Source organism: Odontesthes bonariensis, chromosome 13 (genome assembly GCF_027942865.1).
Source record: "Odontesthes bonariensis isolate fOdoBon6 chromosome 13, fOdoBon6.hap1, whole genome shotgun sequence".
NCBI lineage: Eukaryota > Metazoa > Chordata > Actinopteri > Atheriniformes > Atherinopsidae > Odontesthes > Odontesthes bonariensis.
Window position 1 is genome coordinate 19,403,656 of NC_134518.1, and position 17,433 is coordinate 19,421,088.

Below are 17,433 nucleotides of genomic sequence, written 5' to 3' on the forward strand. Positions count from 1 at the left end.
TTGCGACCCTATGATTTGAATAATAACTTCTAAGGAAAGAGTGTCCTCACAGACTGTTACGTGAATATGTACGTGAATCTGTGGCTCAGCTCTGCTTTGCAAGCGTTAGCATGGTGGGTAAGTTTTTCTTTAAGTTTGAGCAATAATTTTTGAGGTAAAAGTCTTGTTTGTAATATACATTTAGGCAGCGTCTCCACACTGGTACTGTCGTATGATTGCCGGTCACTTGGTGTCAGTATATTGATGTATAATGCATTCACCGGTTTTCGTCATATCCACCAGACCCACCCCCTTCATCTCATAGTAATACAAGAGGAACCTTTGCTGTGCCTGCGGATCAAATTCCCAATATACAGCATTTGTTGGGGGGAATAAACCTCTATGTTGGAGAATGGTTGGACTGTGAAAACAAATGCGGAGGACAACTTCTACTTCAGTAAACGGTTTTTTGAAAGAAGTTTTAGTTTAAACGTTTCATAAATAACGTAATGGAACAAAGGCTTTGTCAAACATGGAGAAAGCGAAGAGCATGGATTGGAATCATGGTGCTTCTGGTTTCGTGTTGGAGCTGCACATCAGCACAATTAAGATATTCCCTCTCTGAAGAAGTTCAAGAAGGAACTGTTGTTGGAAATATTGCAAAGGATTTAGGTCTTGATAAGACCACGCTTAAAGAGAGGGGGATCCGTATTGTCTACGGCTCCATGGAGCCTCCTTTCACAGTAAATCAAGAGGATGGTATAATGTATGTGAATGGAAAACTGGACAGAGAGGAAGTCTGCGACCGCAGCAAGGTTTGTGTGATCGACATAAAGACCGTATTAGAAAACCCGCTGGAGGTCCATTATGTTACTGTGGAGATTCTGGATGTAAATGACCACGCACCAAGCTTCCCAGAAAGAGAAATCGTGCTCGAAATATTTGAATCCGCATTACGAGGAGCAAAATTTCAGTTACAGGCTGCGCGTGATGCTGATAGTGGGCCATTTTCTGTTCAGCAGTACAAGTTGAGTCACAATGAACATTTTCGTTTAGAAGTAAAAGATCGTGGTGAGGATCGTAAAACACCCAGTTTAGTTCTTCAAAAACCTCTTGATAGAGAATCAGTTGACGCCCATGTGTTGTTTTTAACAGCCTTTGATGGCGGTAAACCTCCAAGATCTGGCAACATGACAATAATTGTTAATGTTTCCGATGTAAATGACAACCCCCCAGTTTTCAGTCAGGAGTCATATACCACACAAGTGACGGAAAATTGTGCTATTGGTACGACTGTGATCCAAGTAAATGCAACTGATTTGGATGCAGGCTCGAATGGGGAAGTTTTATATTCATTTGGTAATGATGTGGATGCACGGGTACGCGCGCGTTTTGATTTAAACCCTGATACTGGAATCATCACTGTGGCAGGACCCATAGATTACGAGGAAAGTGATAGATATGAAATTGATATCCAGGCGTCTGATAGAGGGGCAGCAACAATGACGACAGACAAAACCGTCATTATTAATATCATTGACGTAAATGACAATACGCCACAGATTGAAGTTACATCTTTTTCACGTGCGATACCAGAAGATTCAAAACCAGGAACGACAGTAGCGTTGATTAGTGTAAAAGACTCAGACTCTGGTCTTAATGGTAAAGTGACGTGTCACATAAGCCACGACCTCCCATTTTTGCTTTCTCCATCTTTACAAAATAACATGTATTCCCTGGTAACTAAACAGGTTTTGGACAGAGAACAGAAATCCCAATATGAAGTGATAATTTTCGCTAAAGACACGGGTGAACCATCCTTATCATCGGAGAAAAGTATCACAATTTTTGTTTCCGACGTGAATGATAACAGCCCCAAGTTCTCCCAGAACCCATACACTTTCTACATTACAGAAAATAATATCCCAGGGGAGACTATTTTATCAGTGACAGCCCAAGATCACGACGACGGTAGCAATGCTCTTATTTCATATCTGATTTTAAGGGGAAAAGGAGGAGAACATTTTTTTACATCCTTTCTAAGTATGAATTCTGAAAATGGTGTTATTGTGGCGCTGAAAAGTTTTGATTTCGAAGCAATGAAAACGTTCCAGTTCCACGTTGTTGCCACAGATTCTGGAACTCCGTCACTGAGCAGCAACGTCACAGTGAACGTGTTCATTCTGGATCAGAACGACAACGCTCCAGTCATCCTGTATCCAGTCAGCTCCAACGGTTCTGCTGAAGGTGTGGAGGAGATTCCCCGCAATGTGAACGCAGGACACTTGGTGACTAAAGTCAGAGCCTATGACGCTGATATAGGATATAACGGCTGGTTGCTGTTTTCACTGCAGGAAGTTACTGACCACAGTCTCTTTGGTTTGGACCGCTATACAGGACAGATCAGAACACATCGCTCATTCACAGAGACAGACGAGGCTGAGCATAAACTGGTCATACTGGTCAAAGACAATGGGAACGTTTCACTCTCAGCAACAGCTACTGTGATTGTCAAACTTGTGGAGCCCAAAGAGGCTTTTGCAGCTTCTGATGTTAAAAGTGCAGCAAAAGTAGATGAAGAGGACAATGTGACTTTATACCTGATGATAACTTTGGGCTCAGTTTCACTTCTTTTCCTCATCAGTATCATCGTGCTGATTGCAATGCAGTGCTCAAAATCCACAGAGTATACTTCTAAATATCTACAAGAGACCAATTATGATGGAACACTGTGTCACAGCATCCAGTACAGATCTGGAGACAAACGGTACATGTTGGTTGGACCCAGAATGAGTATAGGATCTACTATTGTTCCTGGCAGCCATGCAAATACACTCGTGCTGCCTGACAGGCGACATACATCTGCAGAGGTAAGGTCATTTTTGTTACAAATGACAGATTATTTATTCTTTTATGTTTTTCGGATGAGAAGTTTGTTTGATTCTTAAGTGATCGTTTGTATTATATCTCTAACAGGAGACAGGTTTTTATATTTGGATTGTTTTTCAGCAGTCATGTTTTACTGTCCTATGTGCTGACGTGTGTCTTGATATTTCAAATAGCCTCGGAAGTGTTGTGAGCACATATATATTTCTTAGATCAATGCTAATATTTTGGATGTGATACCATTGTTAGTATATTATTCTTCATTCATTAGTTATCATTTCTTTCTTATTTTTTCGAAATCATTTTCATATTAAATCCTATATTTGTAACATATACACGTTTATTGCGCATTACCTGCTCATATCATTTACATAGATAAATAAATTATATAAATGATAAGCAGCAATGATTTAATTGTTTAAAATGCAAAAGAAAGAGGACAGCATTGTAAATATACGTCAAATATGTTCCTCTCAGTCAAACCAGCTCTGTTTTGACTTTATAACATCAGTGTGGAAGTATATTCTCTATGTCCAAATGAATTGCTAAAACACTGCTAAAATGTGTGTAAATGCCATTTTAAACGCTTGGTGTCAGTGAAGCTCATATATTCCGTGTATTTGCAGCACGTCACGCAACCAGCGATACCAATGCCCTTACATTTTTCTCAAACAGCAAACGGGAAAGCGATTGGTATTAACAACTGCGGTTTATTTTGAGGAATTTCTCCAAAAATATATTTTGGATAGGGTTCAAAACCACAAGGTGCACTCTGTATTTTCATCTACGACCTTTTTGTTGGACTATCCTTTTTTATTTTATCTTTATGTCATGGAACAAAGAAGAGGTAAAGCTTGGAATGAGAGACGGTGCTTATTTGCCTTCATCATTGTTTTGGACGTTTTATGGAGAGGAGCTTTGGCACAGATCAGATATTCCATATCCGAGGAGGTTCAAGATGGAACTCTCGTTGGCAATATAGCTAAGGATTTGGGACTAGATAAGAGTTCCCTTAAAGACAGAGGATATCGTATTGTTGCAGGCTCAACCGAACCTCTGTTTGAGGTTAATCAGAACGATGGTATCCTGTATCTGAAAAGGAGAATAGACAGAGAGGAAGTATGCGAACGGAGCAGTCCATGCTTGATCAACCTGAAAACTGTACTCGAAAACCCATTAGAGATACATTATGTGGCAGTTGAAATACTCGATGTAAACGACAATTCGCCCGTTTTTCAAGAGAAAGAGAAAAGGCTTGAAATTTCAGAGTCGGCTCTGCCAGGAGCAAGATTTCAATTACAAGCTGCGCGCGACCCCGATGTAGGCCAGTTTTCTATCCAGCAATATAAACTCAGTCATAACGAACATTTCAGGGTAGAAGTCAAGGATCGAGGCGAAGACCGGAAAGTACCGTTGTTGGTTCTGCAGAAGCAGTTAGATAGGGAAACAGCAGGGGAACATCGGCTGCGTCTAACAGCCGTTGATGGGGGGAAACCGGCTAAGTCTGGAAATATAGAAATAATTGTGAATGTACTTGATGTTAATGACAACTCCCCGGTGTTTACCGAGGAGGTTTATACTGCAGCGCTTAAAGAAAATGTAGCAGTTGGCACTGGTGTGATACGGGTAAATGCAACAGATTTAGACTTAGGAGCAAACGGTGAAATAATATATTCATTTGGTAAAGAAGTCGATTCAAAATTAATGGAGCTCTTCACTATAGATAAAAATACTGGTGAAATTAAAGTAACTGGTCAAATAGATTTTGAGAAAAGCAAAAGTTATGAAATTGACATTCAGGCTTCCGATAAAGGACCAGTTCCTCTAACTAGTGACAAAAGTATAATGCTCACTGTTATCGATGTGAATGACAACGCACCTGTGATAGAAGTGACATCTTTTTCAAGCTCCATCAGAGAAGATTCAAAGATAGGAACAACGGTGGCCCTCATTAGCGTCAGTGATTTAGACTCTGGAATCAATGGAAAGGTTATTTGTACAATAAAGCAAGATGTCCCTTTTAATTTATCTCCATCATTACAAGAACATATGTATGCTATTGTGACCGAGTCAAAGTTAGATAGAGAAAAAATTTCTCAATATGATGTGACAATTGTAGCAAAAGATACAGGTGACCCCTCATTTTTAACTGAAAAGACTATAAGCGTGGTTGTGTCTGATGTTAATGACAACAGTCCAGAGTTTTCATCAAGCCCTTACATTTTTTATTTGACTGAAAATAATAGTCCTGGGGCCTCTGTATTTTCAGTAGTAGCTCATGACCGTGACAATAGTGACAATGCTCTAATAGTATACCATATTTTGAGAGATGCAACTGGAGATAACAAATTGTCCTCATTTTTAAACATTAACTCTGAAACTGGAGACATCGTGGCGTTGAAGAGTTTTGACTTTGAAACCCTGAAAACTTTCCAGTTCCACGTTGTTGCCACAGATTCTGGAACTCCGTCACTGAGCAGCAACGTCACAGTGAACGTGTTCATTCTGGATCAGAACGACAACGCTCCAGTCATCCTGTATCCAGTCAGCTCTAACGGTTCTGCTGAAGGTGTGGAGGAGATTCCCCGCAATGTGAACGCAGGACACTTGGTGACTAAAGTCAGAGCCTATGACGCTGATATAGGATATAACGGCTGGTTGCTGTTTTCACTGCAGGAAGTTACTGACCACAGTCTCTTTGGTTTGGACCGCTATACAGGACAGATCAGAACGCATCGCTCATTCACAGAGACAGACGAGGCTGAGCACAAACTGGTCATACTGGTCAAAGACAATGGGAACGTTTCACTCTCAGCAACAGCTACTGTGATTGTCAAACTTGTGGAGCCCAAAGAGGCTTTTGCAGCTTCTGATGTTAAAAGTGCAGCAAAAGTGGACGAAGAGGACAATGTGACTTTATACCTGATGATAACTTTGGGCTCAGTTTCACTTCTTTTCCTCATCAGTATCATCGTGCTGATTGCAATGCAGTGCTCGAAATCCACAGACTATACTTCTAAGTATCTACAAGAGACTAATTACGATGGAACACTGTGCCACAGCATCCAGTACAGATCTGGAGACAAACGGTACATGTTGGTTGGACCCAGAATGAGTATAGGATCTACTATTGTTCCTGGCAGCCATGCAAATACACTAGTGCTACCTGATAGGAGGAAAGCATCAGAAGGGGTAAGGCATATTTAAAAGTGTTTTTGTTTTATTTTTCAGAAAAGTAGGACTATATTCATATAAAAAGAAAAATGTTACTCCATGTGCTTGTAACCAATAACCAGGTCATCATTTTCTTTCAGCAGTTATTTTATATATAAACAGTGAAACATTTGTTGTACTTTACAAATTGTTCTCAATTTGATATTTAAAGACCAGCAATGGAACCCTTTCCTTATCGCTATTGTTGGATAAACAGAGTCATTCCTCAAAAAAAGAAGAACTGACTGATTTTCAATTCATCCGAGTTCTGACTAACAGCATTATTGGTAAATCACTTTCGAGAAGTAGAAATTAGATCTTAGGAAGATGCAATTACTTCACCAGATGTTGCAAACCAGAAGTAAAGTTAGTGAAGACAACTGTCAGCAGTGCCGTGCATGTTTGCTCCATGTGAGAGGATGTGTTAATTTGTCTTAAGTGATAAATCACACTAGGGTGACTTCAGCTATATAAAATCATGTGACTCCATCAGCAAGGTGTGCATTTAATTTCACAATGTATTAAATTGAGAGATACAATGTTCAACATTACGTAGTGAATGAACATGACGACATTTCTTGTAGCAGAAACAGCCGTTGTTTACAGAGCTGCAGCGATTGAAGAAGATTTTGAAACTTAATGTGACTCTAGCTTCAGTTTCAGCTTCTTCTTCATTAGCACTATACTGATAATCTCAATACAATGCCTCAAAACCGGAGGCTCCCAAAAATCTGCATGACACATGTTAAGATAGGACATTGATATATCATCCAGTACTCCTGAATGCAAGGAGTACATGTTAGTTTGACCCAGAATAAATATAGGAACTGTTTTAGACAGCAACCCCAGTGAACATGTCATCCTAAAGACAAGACAAATTGCAGGTGACCTTACACATTTCAATTAAATCTATGAGGTGACTTACTGTGTTTGTTGATGACAATATATATATATATATATATATATATATATATAAATATATATATAGTCCATTACTGAGGCATGTGCAACACAAAGGTGTGATAATGCCCTCAGGTACAAAGAAAATAAATAAATAAAGTTTTACGATTGTTGCATCTGGTGCTGAAATGGTTTGGCGTATTATCTGATACTAGTATAGGTATGAAATGTTTAATCTTTTTTAACAATGATAATAACAGACTGCAAATTACATTAATTCCTGCTGTGTAAAATATTATACTTAATTATCTGTAATTACTTGTCTTTCAAGTATTGTGGACTTATGAGAAGTCTAAGGATCATCTTACTCCCTTTTAACCCAACTAACTGCCCCTTACTGATGGGTAAAAATAAACTATCTAATGTCACAAAGTATGGTTATGTTTCTGCAGTAAGACAGAAAGTCGCATGGTGTCAGTGTAATGTAAAAAGTCCCCCTTATCCCAGCTTGTCTTCATTCCTTTTTTGGATCCACCTCTTTATTAACGTCCCCGCTCCAAACACTGCGTAGTTGTGTCTGTGCGTGTGCTGTTAAAATGGTCAGTATGTTCCAATTTGACAAATATAGGAAGTGACCGACTGCCTCCACCGAGTGCTGGATTCCGTCTTTACAGAGGATTTTTGTTCTGTTTGGTGGTTTGCTGATTTCTCCTGGACTGACTATGGAACAAAGGAAACGTGTGTCAGGAAGGGTGCGAGAATATCTGCTCGGATGCGTGGTTACTGTGCTTTTGTTGAGTGTGGCCTCAGCGCAATTAAGATACTCAATCTCCGAGGAAGTTAACGAAGGAACTGTGGTTGGAAATATAGCAAGGGACCTGGGAATAGATAAAATCACACTAAGAGACAGGAAATATCGGATTGTTTCGAGTGACGCGGAGCCCCTCTTCCGCGTAAATCAAAATGACGGTATCCTGTACGTGAGCCGAAAGATTGACAGAGAAGAAGTGTGTGCGCAGAGCAGTATGTGTGTGATTAATGTGAAAACTGTCCTGGAAAACCCACTGGAAGTACATTACATCAGGGTGGAGGTACTGGATATAAATGACCATTCTCCCAGCTTCCAGGAGAATGAGACCACTTTGGAGATTTCTGAGTCCGTTTTACCTGGAGCACGATTTCAGTTAAAAGGCTCGCGGGATCAAGACAGTGCTCATTTCTCCGTGCAACAGTATGAACTCAGCCCTAACGATCATTTCCGTTTGGAAGTGAAAGATAAAGGAGACGATGGTAAAATACCAATATTGGTAGTGCAAAAATCGTTAGACAGGGAAACTGCAGGGAGTCACTCTTTGATACTGACCGCCCAGGATGGAGGTAAACCTCCGAAAACTGGTAATATGAATATTCTCGTTAAAGTTTTGGACATCAATGATAACGTGCCAATTTTCTCTAAAGATGTTTATTCTGTCATGGTCAATGAGAATGCTCCCATTGGTACAACAGTAGTAGTGGTGAATGCAACAGATTTAGATGACGGCCCAAACGGAGATGTAATATATTCATTTAGCAAGAGCACAAATCAGAATATTTTAAACTTGTTTGGTATCAGTTCAGTAACGGGTGAAATAACTGTTGAAAATGTAATAGACTTTGAAAAAAGGGAAAAATATGAAATAGAAATCCAGGCATCTGATAAAGGTCTCGCCCCTCTCACAACGGAAAAAAGCGTGATTATTAAGATAGTTGACGTGAATGATAACGCACCAGAGATTGAAGTGACATCGTTTTCCAGTTCAGTCCCTGAAGATTCCAGACCTGGAACTACAGTTGCTCTAATCAGTGTAAATGACCTGGACTCTGGTCACAATGGAAAGGTAATTTGCTTTATAGATGAAGATGTTCCTTTTGCTTTATCGCCATCCTTACAAGATACAATGTATTCATTAGTGACCAAATACCCGCTAGACAAAGAGAAGCAGTCTCATTATGACCTGACAATAATTGCAAAAGATGCAGGTCAACCTCCGTTATCATCTATAAAGACAATAACTGTTGTGGTATCAGATGTGAATGACAACAGCCCAGAGTTTTCACTCAGCCCGTATACTTTCTATGTCACTGAGGGTAACGATCCGGGAGCTTCAGTGTTTTCTGTTAAAGCTTTTGATCAGGATGAGAACAACAATGCTCTTATATCGTATCATATTGTGAGAGATGGAAGCGAGAATAATAAATTAGCTTCATTTTTAAACATTAACTCTGAAACTGGAGACATAGTGGCGTTAAAAAGTTATGACTTTGAAACCCTGAAAATGTTCCAGTTCCACGTTGTTGCCACAGATTCTGGAACTCCGTCACTAAGCAGCAACGTCACAGTGAACGTGTTCATTTTGGATCAGAACGACAACGCTCCAGTCATCCTGTATCCAGTCAGCTCCAACGGTTCTGCTGAAGGTGTGGAGGAGATTCCCCGCAATGTGAACGCAGGACACTTGGTGACTAAAGTCAGAGCCTATGACGCTGATATAGGATATAACGGCTGGTTGCTGTTTTCACTGCAGGAAGTTACTGACCACAGTCTCTTTGGTTTGGACCGCTATACAGGACAGATCAGAACACATCGCTCACTCACAGAGACAGACGAGGCTGAGCATAAACTGGTCATACTGGTCAAAGACAATGGCAACGTTTCACTCTCAGCAACAGCTACTGTGGTTGTCAAACTTGTGGAGCCCAAAGAGGCTTTTGCAGCTTCTGATGTTAAAAGTGCAGCAAAAGTAGATGAAGAGGACAATGTGACTTTATACCTGATGATAACTTTGGGCTCAGTTTCACTTCTTTTTCTCATCAGTATCATCGTGCTGATTGCAATGCAGTGCTCGAAATCCACAGACTATACTTCTAAATATCTACAAGAGACTAACTATGATGGAACACTGTGTCACAGCATCCAGTACAGATCTGGAGACAAACGGTACATGTTGGTTGGACCCAGAATGAGTATAGGATCTACTATTGTTCCTGGCAGCCATGCTAATACACTAGTGCTACCTGATAGAAGAACTTCTGTAGAGGTAAGGCATTGCTATAATTGGTTTTGTCGTTTTTATATATCAGATAATAACATTAATATCAAAGAATTGTGGGGATGCATGCTTCTGACAAGCACTCAGTGGGCAGCATATTAGACAATAAGACACAATTTCCAGAGTTTATTGAAAAGTGAAATTCTTATGATTTTTCCTTTGCTTTCTTCTACCTTAATCTAGAACATATGAGAGCATAATTTTCTAGGCATAATTATAACCTTCACAATAGTAATTTTAACAGCATGGAATAGTCAAACAGGTCAGTGCTCATCTGAGGTATATTAGCAACACACCTAAAATGTCATATGATTTAAAAATGTAGCTTGCTTGCAGTTAAGTTTGTTGCTGTCGCTGTCCATGGTCCTGATCTCTTCTGCTCCCTCAGATTACTTCAGCCTACAGCTGATGTGTTAAACCAAAGTGACTTTATCTGACTTAATTTGAATTAAAAATGTTCAATCAAGCTAAAGAGAAGGTACATTGCAATGTCCATATCATGGTCAGTCATAAACCGCATTTAACCTTCAACTTATTGCTTTTATAAATTAAATGCATTGTGAAACGTTGAAAACATAAATTACGTTGCATTTACTTCAAATTTAAAATCGTTAGGAACCAGAAATTTGATAAATTAATTATTTCATGTCAAGCAATAGTCACCATACTCAGCTGTATATTCTAGTTGCTAAAACTTTCCTTGGTGCTGAAAAGTTTTGTTGCTGTTATTCATTAGTTTCTTCAAAGCCGTTCAATGTTAGGAATGTTATGTCATTCCAGGAGTTTATTCTTAACAATTACCTCGTATTTACAAATGTTATATAAAATCTTCAAAATATGTTCAAAATCTCAGTTTCATTAAATTCAATTTGGGAATATCTTGAATTCCAATATCAGCTGAGAAGAAAATCACCCATTTTTGTCTTTCAAGCAACTTGAGTATGTGGTCAGAGGTGTTGCGGTCGGTTGCAAATAATTTAATTTTTCTAAAGTAATTAAATCCTTTTACATTTTGTGCAGAGCGATATTTGGTCGCATGGTGTCAGTGCGATATTAAAAGTCAGCAGCACGCGAGGGTGTCGTCATTACGTTGTGGTTCCACCTCGTGATAGCATTCTCTCTTCATTATTAGCGCAGCCTAGTCTGTTCTTGTTTCTCTCTTTGTGAATACCTGAATTGCAATTCATATTTGCTATTCCATAGGGAAAGGGAAGCTACCGTTCAGAGGGGTCCCGAATACTATTTTTTTCGTTTTCTTTGTGGTGGATAACTGATTATTCCGGAATTGACGATGGAACAAAGAAGATGCAAGCATTGGAGTGCGCAAGGATATCGAGTCATATGTATGGTTGCTGTTCTTTTGAGTAATGTTGCCTCAGCGCAATTAAGATACTCGATCTCCGAGGAAATTAATGAAGGAACTGTGGTTGGAAATATAGCAAAGGATTTGGGATTAGAGAAAAAGACACTGAAAGAAAGGAAATATAGGATTGTCTCAAGTGATGCGGAGTCCCTCTTTCATGTTAATCAAAACGATGGCATCCTGTATGTCAGCAGAAAGATCGACAGAGAAGAGGTGTGTGCACAGATTAGCACGTGTGTGATTAATGTGAAAACCATTTTAGAAAACCCACTGGAAATCCATTATGTTGAAGTGGAAGTTATGGATGTTAATGACCATTCACCGACTTTTACGGAGACAAATAAAAGACTGGAGATTTCAGAGTCAGTGTTACCTGGAGCACGGTTTCAGCTGAAAGCGGCACGCGATTCAGACAGTGGTCATTTCTCCGTACAACAGTATAAACTCAGCCCCAACGATCACTTCCGTTTGGAAGTGAAAGATAAAGGAGACGATGGTAAAATACCAATATTGGTAGTCCAAAAATCTTTAGACAGGGAAACTGCAGGGAGTCACTCTTTGATACTGACCGCCCAGGATGGAGGTAAACCTCCGAAAACTGGTAATATGAATATTCTCGTTAAAGTTTTGGATGTAAACGACAATGTACCAATTTTCTCTAAAGATGTTTATTCTGTGACGCTAAGTGAAAATGCTGCCGTGGGAACAACGGTCATAGAGGTGAATGCCACCGATTTAGATGACGGCCCAAACGGAGATGTAATGTATTCATTTAGCAACAGTGTTAATCAAAATATATTAAATCTTTTCGATATTAATCTATTAACAGGAGAGCTAACTGTTAAAGATTTAATAGACTACGAGGAGAAGGACAGATATGAAATTGAAATTGAGGCATCTGATAAAGGTCTTGCTCCTCTCACAACGGAAAAAAGCGTGATTATTACGATAGTTGACGTGAATGATAACGCACCAGAGATTGACATTACATCATTTTCCAGTTCAGTCCCTGAAGATTCCAGACCTGGAACTACAGTTGCTCTAATCAGTGTAAATGACTTGGATTCCGGTCTTAATGGGAAAGTGATCTGCAATGTAAATGAAGATGTTCCATTCATCTTATCACCTTCTTTAAAAGACAAAATGTTTTCACTAGTGACAAAATCCCCACTGGACAGAGAGAAGCAGTCTCATTATGACCTGACAATAACTGCAAAAGATGCAGGTCAACCTCCGTTATCATCTGAAAAAACAATAACTGTTGTGGTATCAGATGTGAATGACAACCGTCCAGAGTTTTCACTCAGCCCGTATACTTTCTATGTCACTGAGGGTAACGATCCGGGAGCTTCAGTGTTTTCTGTTAAAGCTTTTGATCAGGATGAGAACAACAATGCTCTTATTTCCTATGATATTGTCAGAGATGGAAGCGAGAATAATAAATTAGCTTCATTTTTAAACATTAATTCTGAAACTGGAGACATAGTGGCATTGAAAAGTTTTGACTTTGAAACCCTGAAAACGTTCCAGTTCCACATTGTTGCCACAGATTCTGGAACTCCGTCGCTAAGCAGCAACGTCACAGTGAACGTGTTCATTCTGGATCAGAACGACAACGCTCCAGTCATCCTGTATCCAGTCAGCTCCAACGGTTCTGCTGAAGGTGTGGAGGAGATTCCCCGCAATGTGAACGCAGGACACTTGGTGACTAAAGTCAGAGCCTATGATGCTGATATAGGATATAACGGCTGGTTGCTGTTTTCACTGCAGGAAGTTACTGACCACAGTCTCTTTGGTTTGGACCGCTACACAGGACAGATCAGAACACATCGCTCATTCACAGAGACAGACGAGGCTGAGCATAAACTGGTCATACTGGTCAAAGACAATGGGAACGTTTCACTCTCAGCAACAGCTACTGTGGTTGTCAAACTTGTGGAGCCCAAAGAGGCTTTTGCAGCTTCTGATGTTAAAAGTGCAGCAAAAGTAGATGAAGAGGACAATGTGACTTTATACCTGATGATAACTTTGGGCTCAGTTTCACTTCTTTTTCTCATCAGTATCATCGTGCTGATTGCAATGCAGTGCTCAAAATCCACAGACTATACTTCTAAATATCTTCAAGAGACCAATTATGATGGAACACTGTGTCACAGCATCCAGTACAGATCTGGAGACAAACGGTACATGTTGGTTGGACCCAGAATGAGTATAGGATCTACTATTGTTCCTGGCAGCCATGCAAACACACTTGTGCTTCCTGACAGAAGGAGAGCAATTGAAGAGGTAAGAATTCTTGAGAAAACATTGGCTTGTTTTCAGTGGCAGTTTCATTTGCTTATTAACTTGTTCAAACACCCATTTTCATTTCCTCGAGTCCATGCTACACATAGCCTATGCTGACTTTAACACATACTGAAGAAGATACTACCGAGGGGTATTAGAGAGCTTTAGTAGTTGTAAATGCACATCACACTGTATCATTTATATTCATGTGTTGATATGCTTGCGCAAAGTGGTTACTTTGGAATGGTATGGTGTGATAACGAGGCAGAAGTTTTTGTCCGGTGCTGATGGTGCATTATCAACTAAATTGAAAAATAAAAACTCCAACGTAGCTGGACAGATATAAGTTAAAATTGTTATATGTGGTGCTGAATTTTTTTACTTTAATTTATCATCATGTGTGTCCATTTGTTTTAACCGATAAACATCCAAAGTAATGTTTTATTGGTCTTTGATTTGAAATAACTACATTAATCTGATAAAACAAAGGGAGGAGTGTAGTGTTCCGTCTCAGTCGGATTGTCTCTGTTGTTAGACTTTGTTTTGTTTGGTTTCCACTGCTTGCTTTCCCCAACATTTTGTAATGGCTTGTTTTCCACTTTACCAGAACAAGGAAAAAGTGAGTCATCTTTTTTCTATATTTTCATGAACTTATCTTCATTTTGTCCCGTTTTTAGGGAACAAGAAGGAAATATTGAATCTACTATTTGCACCGATGTGTTAACATCCCCTCAGTTATTACGGTGATAATATTGGTCGCACGGTGTCAGTATTATCGAGCAAGTAAGCATCACCTACGCTTGTCGTCATTGCATTTTGGTTCAGGCTTTGATGCCGTTGCCTGTTTTATTAACGGAGCCATTTCCGAGCTCACAGCTATTTCAAGATGCTCTTTGTGTCTTCATGTTTGACCTAAGAAGTGAGCGAATATTTTCACACATGGATGTAATGAAAAAGATAATTGCAATTCAGTTTTCTTTCTTGTGAATGAGTGCTAGTGGCATCGGGAATAACAATGGAACAAAAAAGACTGGAGAAACGAATCGTTACAGGATCTATGACTCGATGCGTTGCTGCTGTGTTTTTGTGGAGTGTGGTATCAGCGGAATTAAGGTATTCGATCTCCGAGGAAGTTAACAAAGGAGCTGTGGTTGGAAATATAGTAAAGGACCTCGGGCTAGACAAAAGCACACTGAAGACAAGAAAGTACCGAGTTGTTTCTGGTGGCGCGGACCCCCTCTTCCATGTAAACGAAAACGATGGCATCCTGTATGTGAGCCGAAATATTGACAGAGAAGAGGTATGCGCGCAGAGCAGCATTTGTCTAATAAATCTTAAAACCGTACTGGAAAACCCATTGGAGGTACACAATGTTGCAGTCGAGGTGCTGGATATAAATGACCACTCTCCAAGTTTTCCAGAAACGATGAAAACGCTTGAGATTTCAGAATCTGCGTTGCCCGGAGCACGATTCCAACTAAAACCTTCACGGGATCCAGACAGTGGTTTTTTGTCCGTGCAACAATATAAGCTTAACCAAAACGACCACTTCCGTCTGGAAGTTAAAGATAAAGGAAAGGATGGGAAAATACCAATACTAGTTTTGCAAAAAGCCTTGGACAGGGAGGCAGCGCAAAGCCACTCGTTAGTGCTGACCGCATTTGATGGGGGCAAGCCTCCAAAATCTGGAGTCATGAATATTCTAGTAAATGTTTTGGATGTGAACGATAACACACCGATTTTCTCAAAGGAAATTTATTCTGTTGTGCTGAAAGAAAATGTTCCAGTGGGAACAACAGTCATACAGGTCAACGCAACTGATTTTGACGAAGGTCAGAATGGGGAGGTTGTGTATTCCTTCGGTAACAGCGTGAGTAGTAGTTTATTTAACATTTTTGAGATCAACCAATTAACAGGAGAGATAACTATCAAAGGACTTGTCGATTACGAGGAAAATGACAAATACGAGATTGAAATCCAAGCATCTGATAAAGGTATGGCTCCACTAACGACAGAAAAAAGTGTCATCGTCACCATAGTTGATGTAAATGATAACGCACCAGAGATTGAGGTTACATCATTTTCCAGTTCAATTAATGAAGATTCCAGACCTGGAACTACAGTTGCTCTAATCAGTGTAAATGACTTTGACTCTGGTCTTAATGGAAAGGTTATTTGCTTGATAAATGAAGATGTTCCTTTTGTTTTGTCATCATCCTTACAAGACAAGATGTTTTCATTAGTGACCAAATCGCCTCTGGATAGAGAGAAACAGCCTATTTATGAGCTGACAATAACTGCAAAAGATGCAGGTCAACCTCCGTTGTCATCTGAAAAAACAATAACTGTTGTGGTATCAGATGTGAATGACAACAGCCCAGAGTTTTCACTCAGCCCGTATACTTTCTATGTCACTGAGGGTAACGATCCGGGAGCTTCAGTGTTTTCTGTTAAAGCTTTTGATCAGGATGAGAACAACAATGCTCTTATATCGTATCATATTGTCAGAGATGGAAGCGAGAATAATAAATTAGCTTCATTTTTAAACATTAACTCTGAAACTGGAGACATTGTGGCGCTGAAAAGTTTTGACTTTGAAACCCTGAAAACCTTCAAGTTCCACGTTGTTGCCACAGATTCTGGAACTCCGTCGCTAAGCAGCAACGTCACAGTGAACGTGTTCATTCTGGATCAGAACGACAACGCTCCAGTCATCCTGTATCCAGTCAGCTCCAACGGTTCTGCTGAAGGTGTGGAGGAGATTCCCCGCAATGTGAACGCAGGACACTTGGTGACTAAAGTCAGAGCCTATGATGCTGATATAGGATATAACGGCTGGTTGCTGTTTTCACTGCAGGAAGTTACTGACCACAGTCTCTTTGGTTTGGACCGCTATACAGGACAGATCAGAACACATCGCTCATTCACAGAGACAGACGAGGCTGAGCATAAACTGGTCATACTGGTCAAAGACAATGGCAACGTTTCACTCTCAGCAACAGCTACTGTGGTTGTCAAACTTGTGGAGCCCAAAGAGGCTTTTGCAGCTTCTGATGTTAAAAGTGCAGCAAAAGTGGACGAAGAGGACAATGTGACTTTATACCTGATGATAACTTTGGGCTCAGTTTCACTTCTTTTTCTCATCAGTATCATCGTGCTGATTGCAATGCAGTGCTCAAAATCCACAGACTATACTTCTAAGTATCTACAAGAGACTAATTACGATGGGACACTGTGTCACAGCATCCAGTACAGATCTGGAGACAAACGGTACATGTTGGTTGGACCCAGAATGAGTATAGGATCTACTATTGTTCCTGGCAGCCATGCTAATACACTCGTGCTACCTGATAGAAGACATGCTTCTGAAGAGGTAAGGCATTTTTGACTACAGCTGCTTTTCAGTGGCAGTGTTGTGTATTTATGTTCAATAATCAGCATTGTTGTCTAACTCCTGGTATGTTTGCATATGCTTGGTCTCGTGTAGAGTAACACTTAATTGTCAACATTCCTCAGGAATACACTTTATAAGTAGGGTGACTAATCTTAATAATACATTTTCAATTTGTTCTTTTATTTTGATATCAACCTGACACATACTTTGATTGACAACTTAACAGTTTTGCATTAACTTAAAACAGTACATCGTGTTTTTTTTGTTTTTTTTTCTAGTTTTTTTTTTTACTTCTGAAATGTTTTTCATTATGATTTTGAGTA

The 17,433-nt window shown here is 39.7% G+C and overlaps 2 protein-coding genes across 15 annotated transcripts in view; both read left to right on the forward strand.

Annotated features, from left to right (window-relative positions):
* LOC142397747 (protocadherin alpha-C2-like) overlaps positions 1–17,433 on the forward strand; it is a 192,766-nt gene that overhangs the window by 41,606 nt on the left and 133,727 nt on the right. Inside the window, exon 1 of one of the 14 annotated variants that reach the window (XM_075481362.1) lies at positions 364–2,849. The exons of 10 other annotated variants lie outside the window; for them this stretch is intronic. In XM_075481362.1, coding sequence (XP_075337477.1) covers positions 489–2,849 — 2,361 coding nt within the window. In that variant the 5' untranslated portion in view covers positions 364–488. Of the gene's footprint in view, positions 1–363; positions 2,850–3,590; positions 6,058–7,613; positions 10,056–11,332; positions 13,717–17,433 lie in introns of those variants that run through there. 3 more of the 14 variants (XM_075481360.1, XM_075481368.1, XM_075481366.1) reach the window with 3 other exon arrangements.
* LOC142398093 (protocadherin alpha-3-like) lies at positions 14,625–17,215 on the forward strand. The gene is made up of 2 exons (XM_075482074.1): positions 14,625–17,089; positions 17,204–17,215. The coding sequence occupies exons 1-2, from the start codon at positions 14,732–14,734 to the stop codon at positions 17,213–17,215; spliced, it is 2,370 nt and encodes a 789-aa protein (XP_075338189.1). The 5' UTR covers positions 14,625–14,731.

Excerpts from the sequence above, each read along its gene's own strand:
- LOC142398093 (XM_075482074.1), top strand. The coding sequence starts at position 14,732 with ATGGAACAAAAAAGACTGGAGAAACGAATCGTTACAGGATCTATGACT.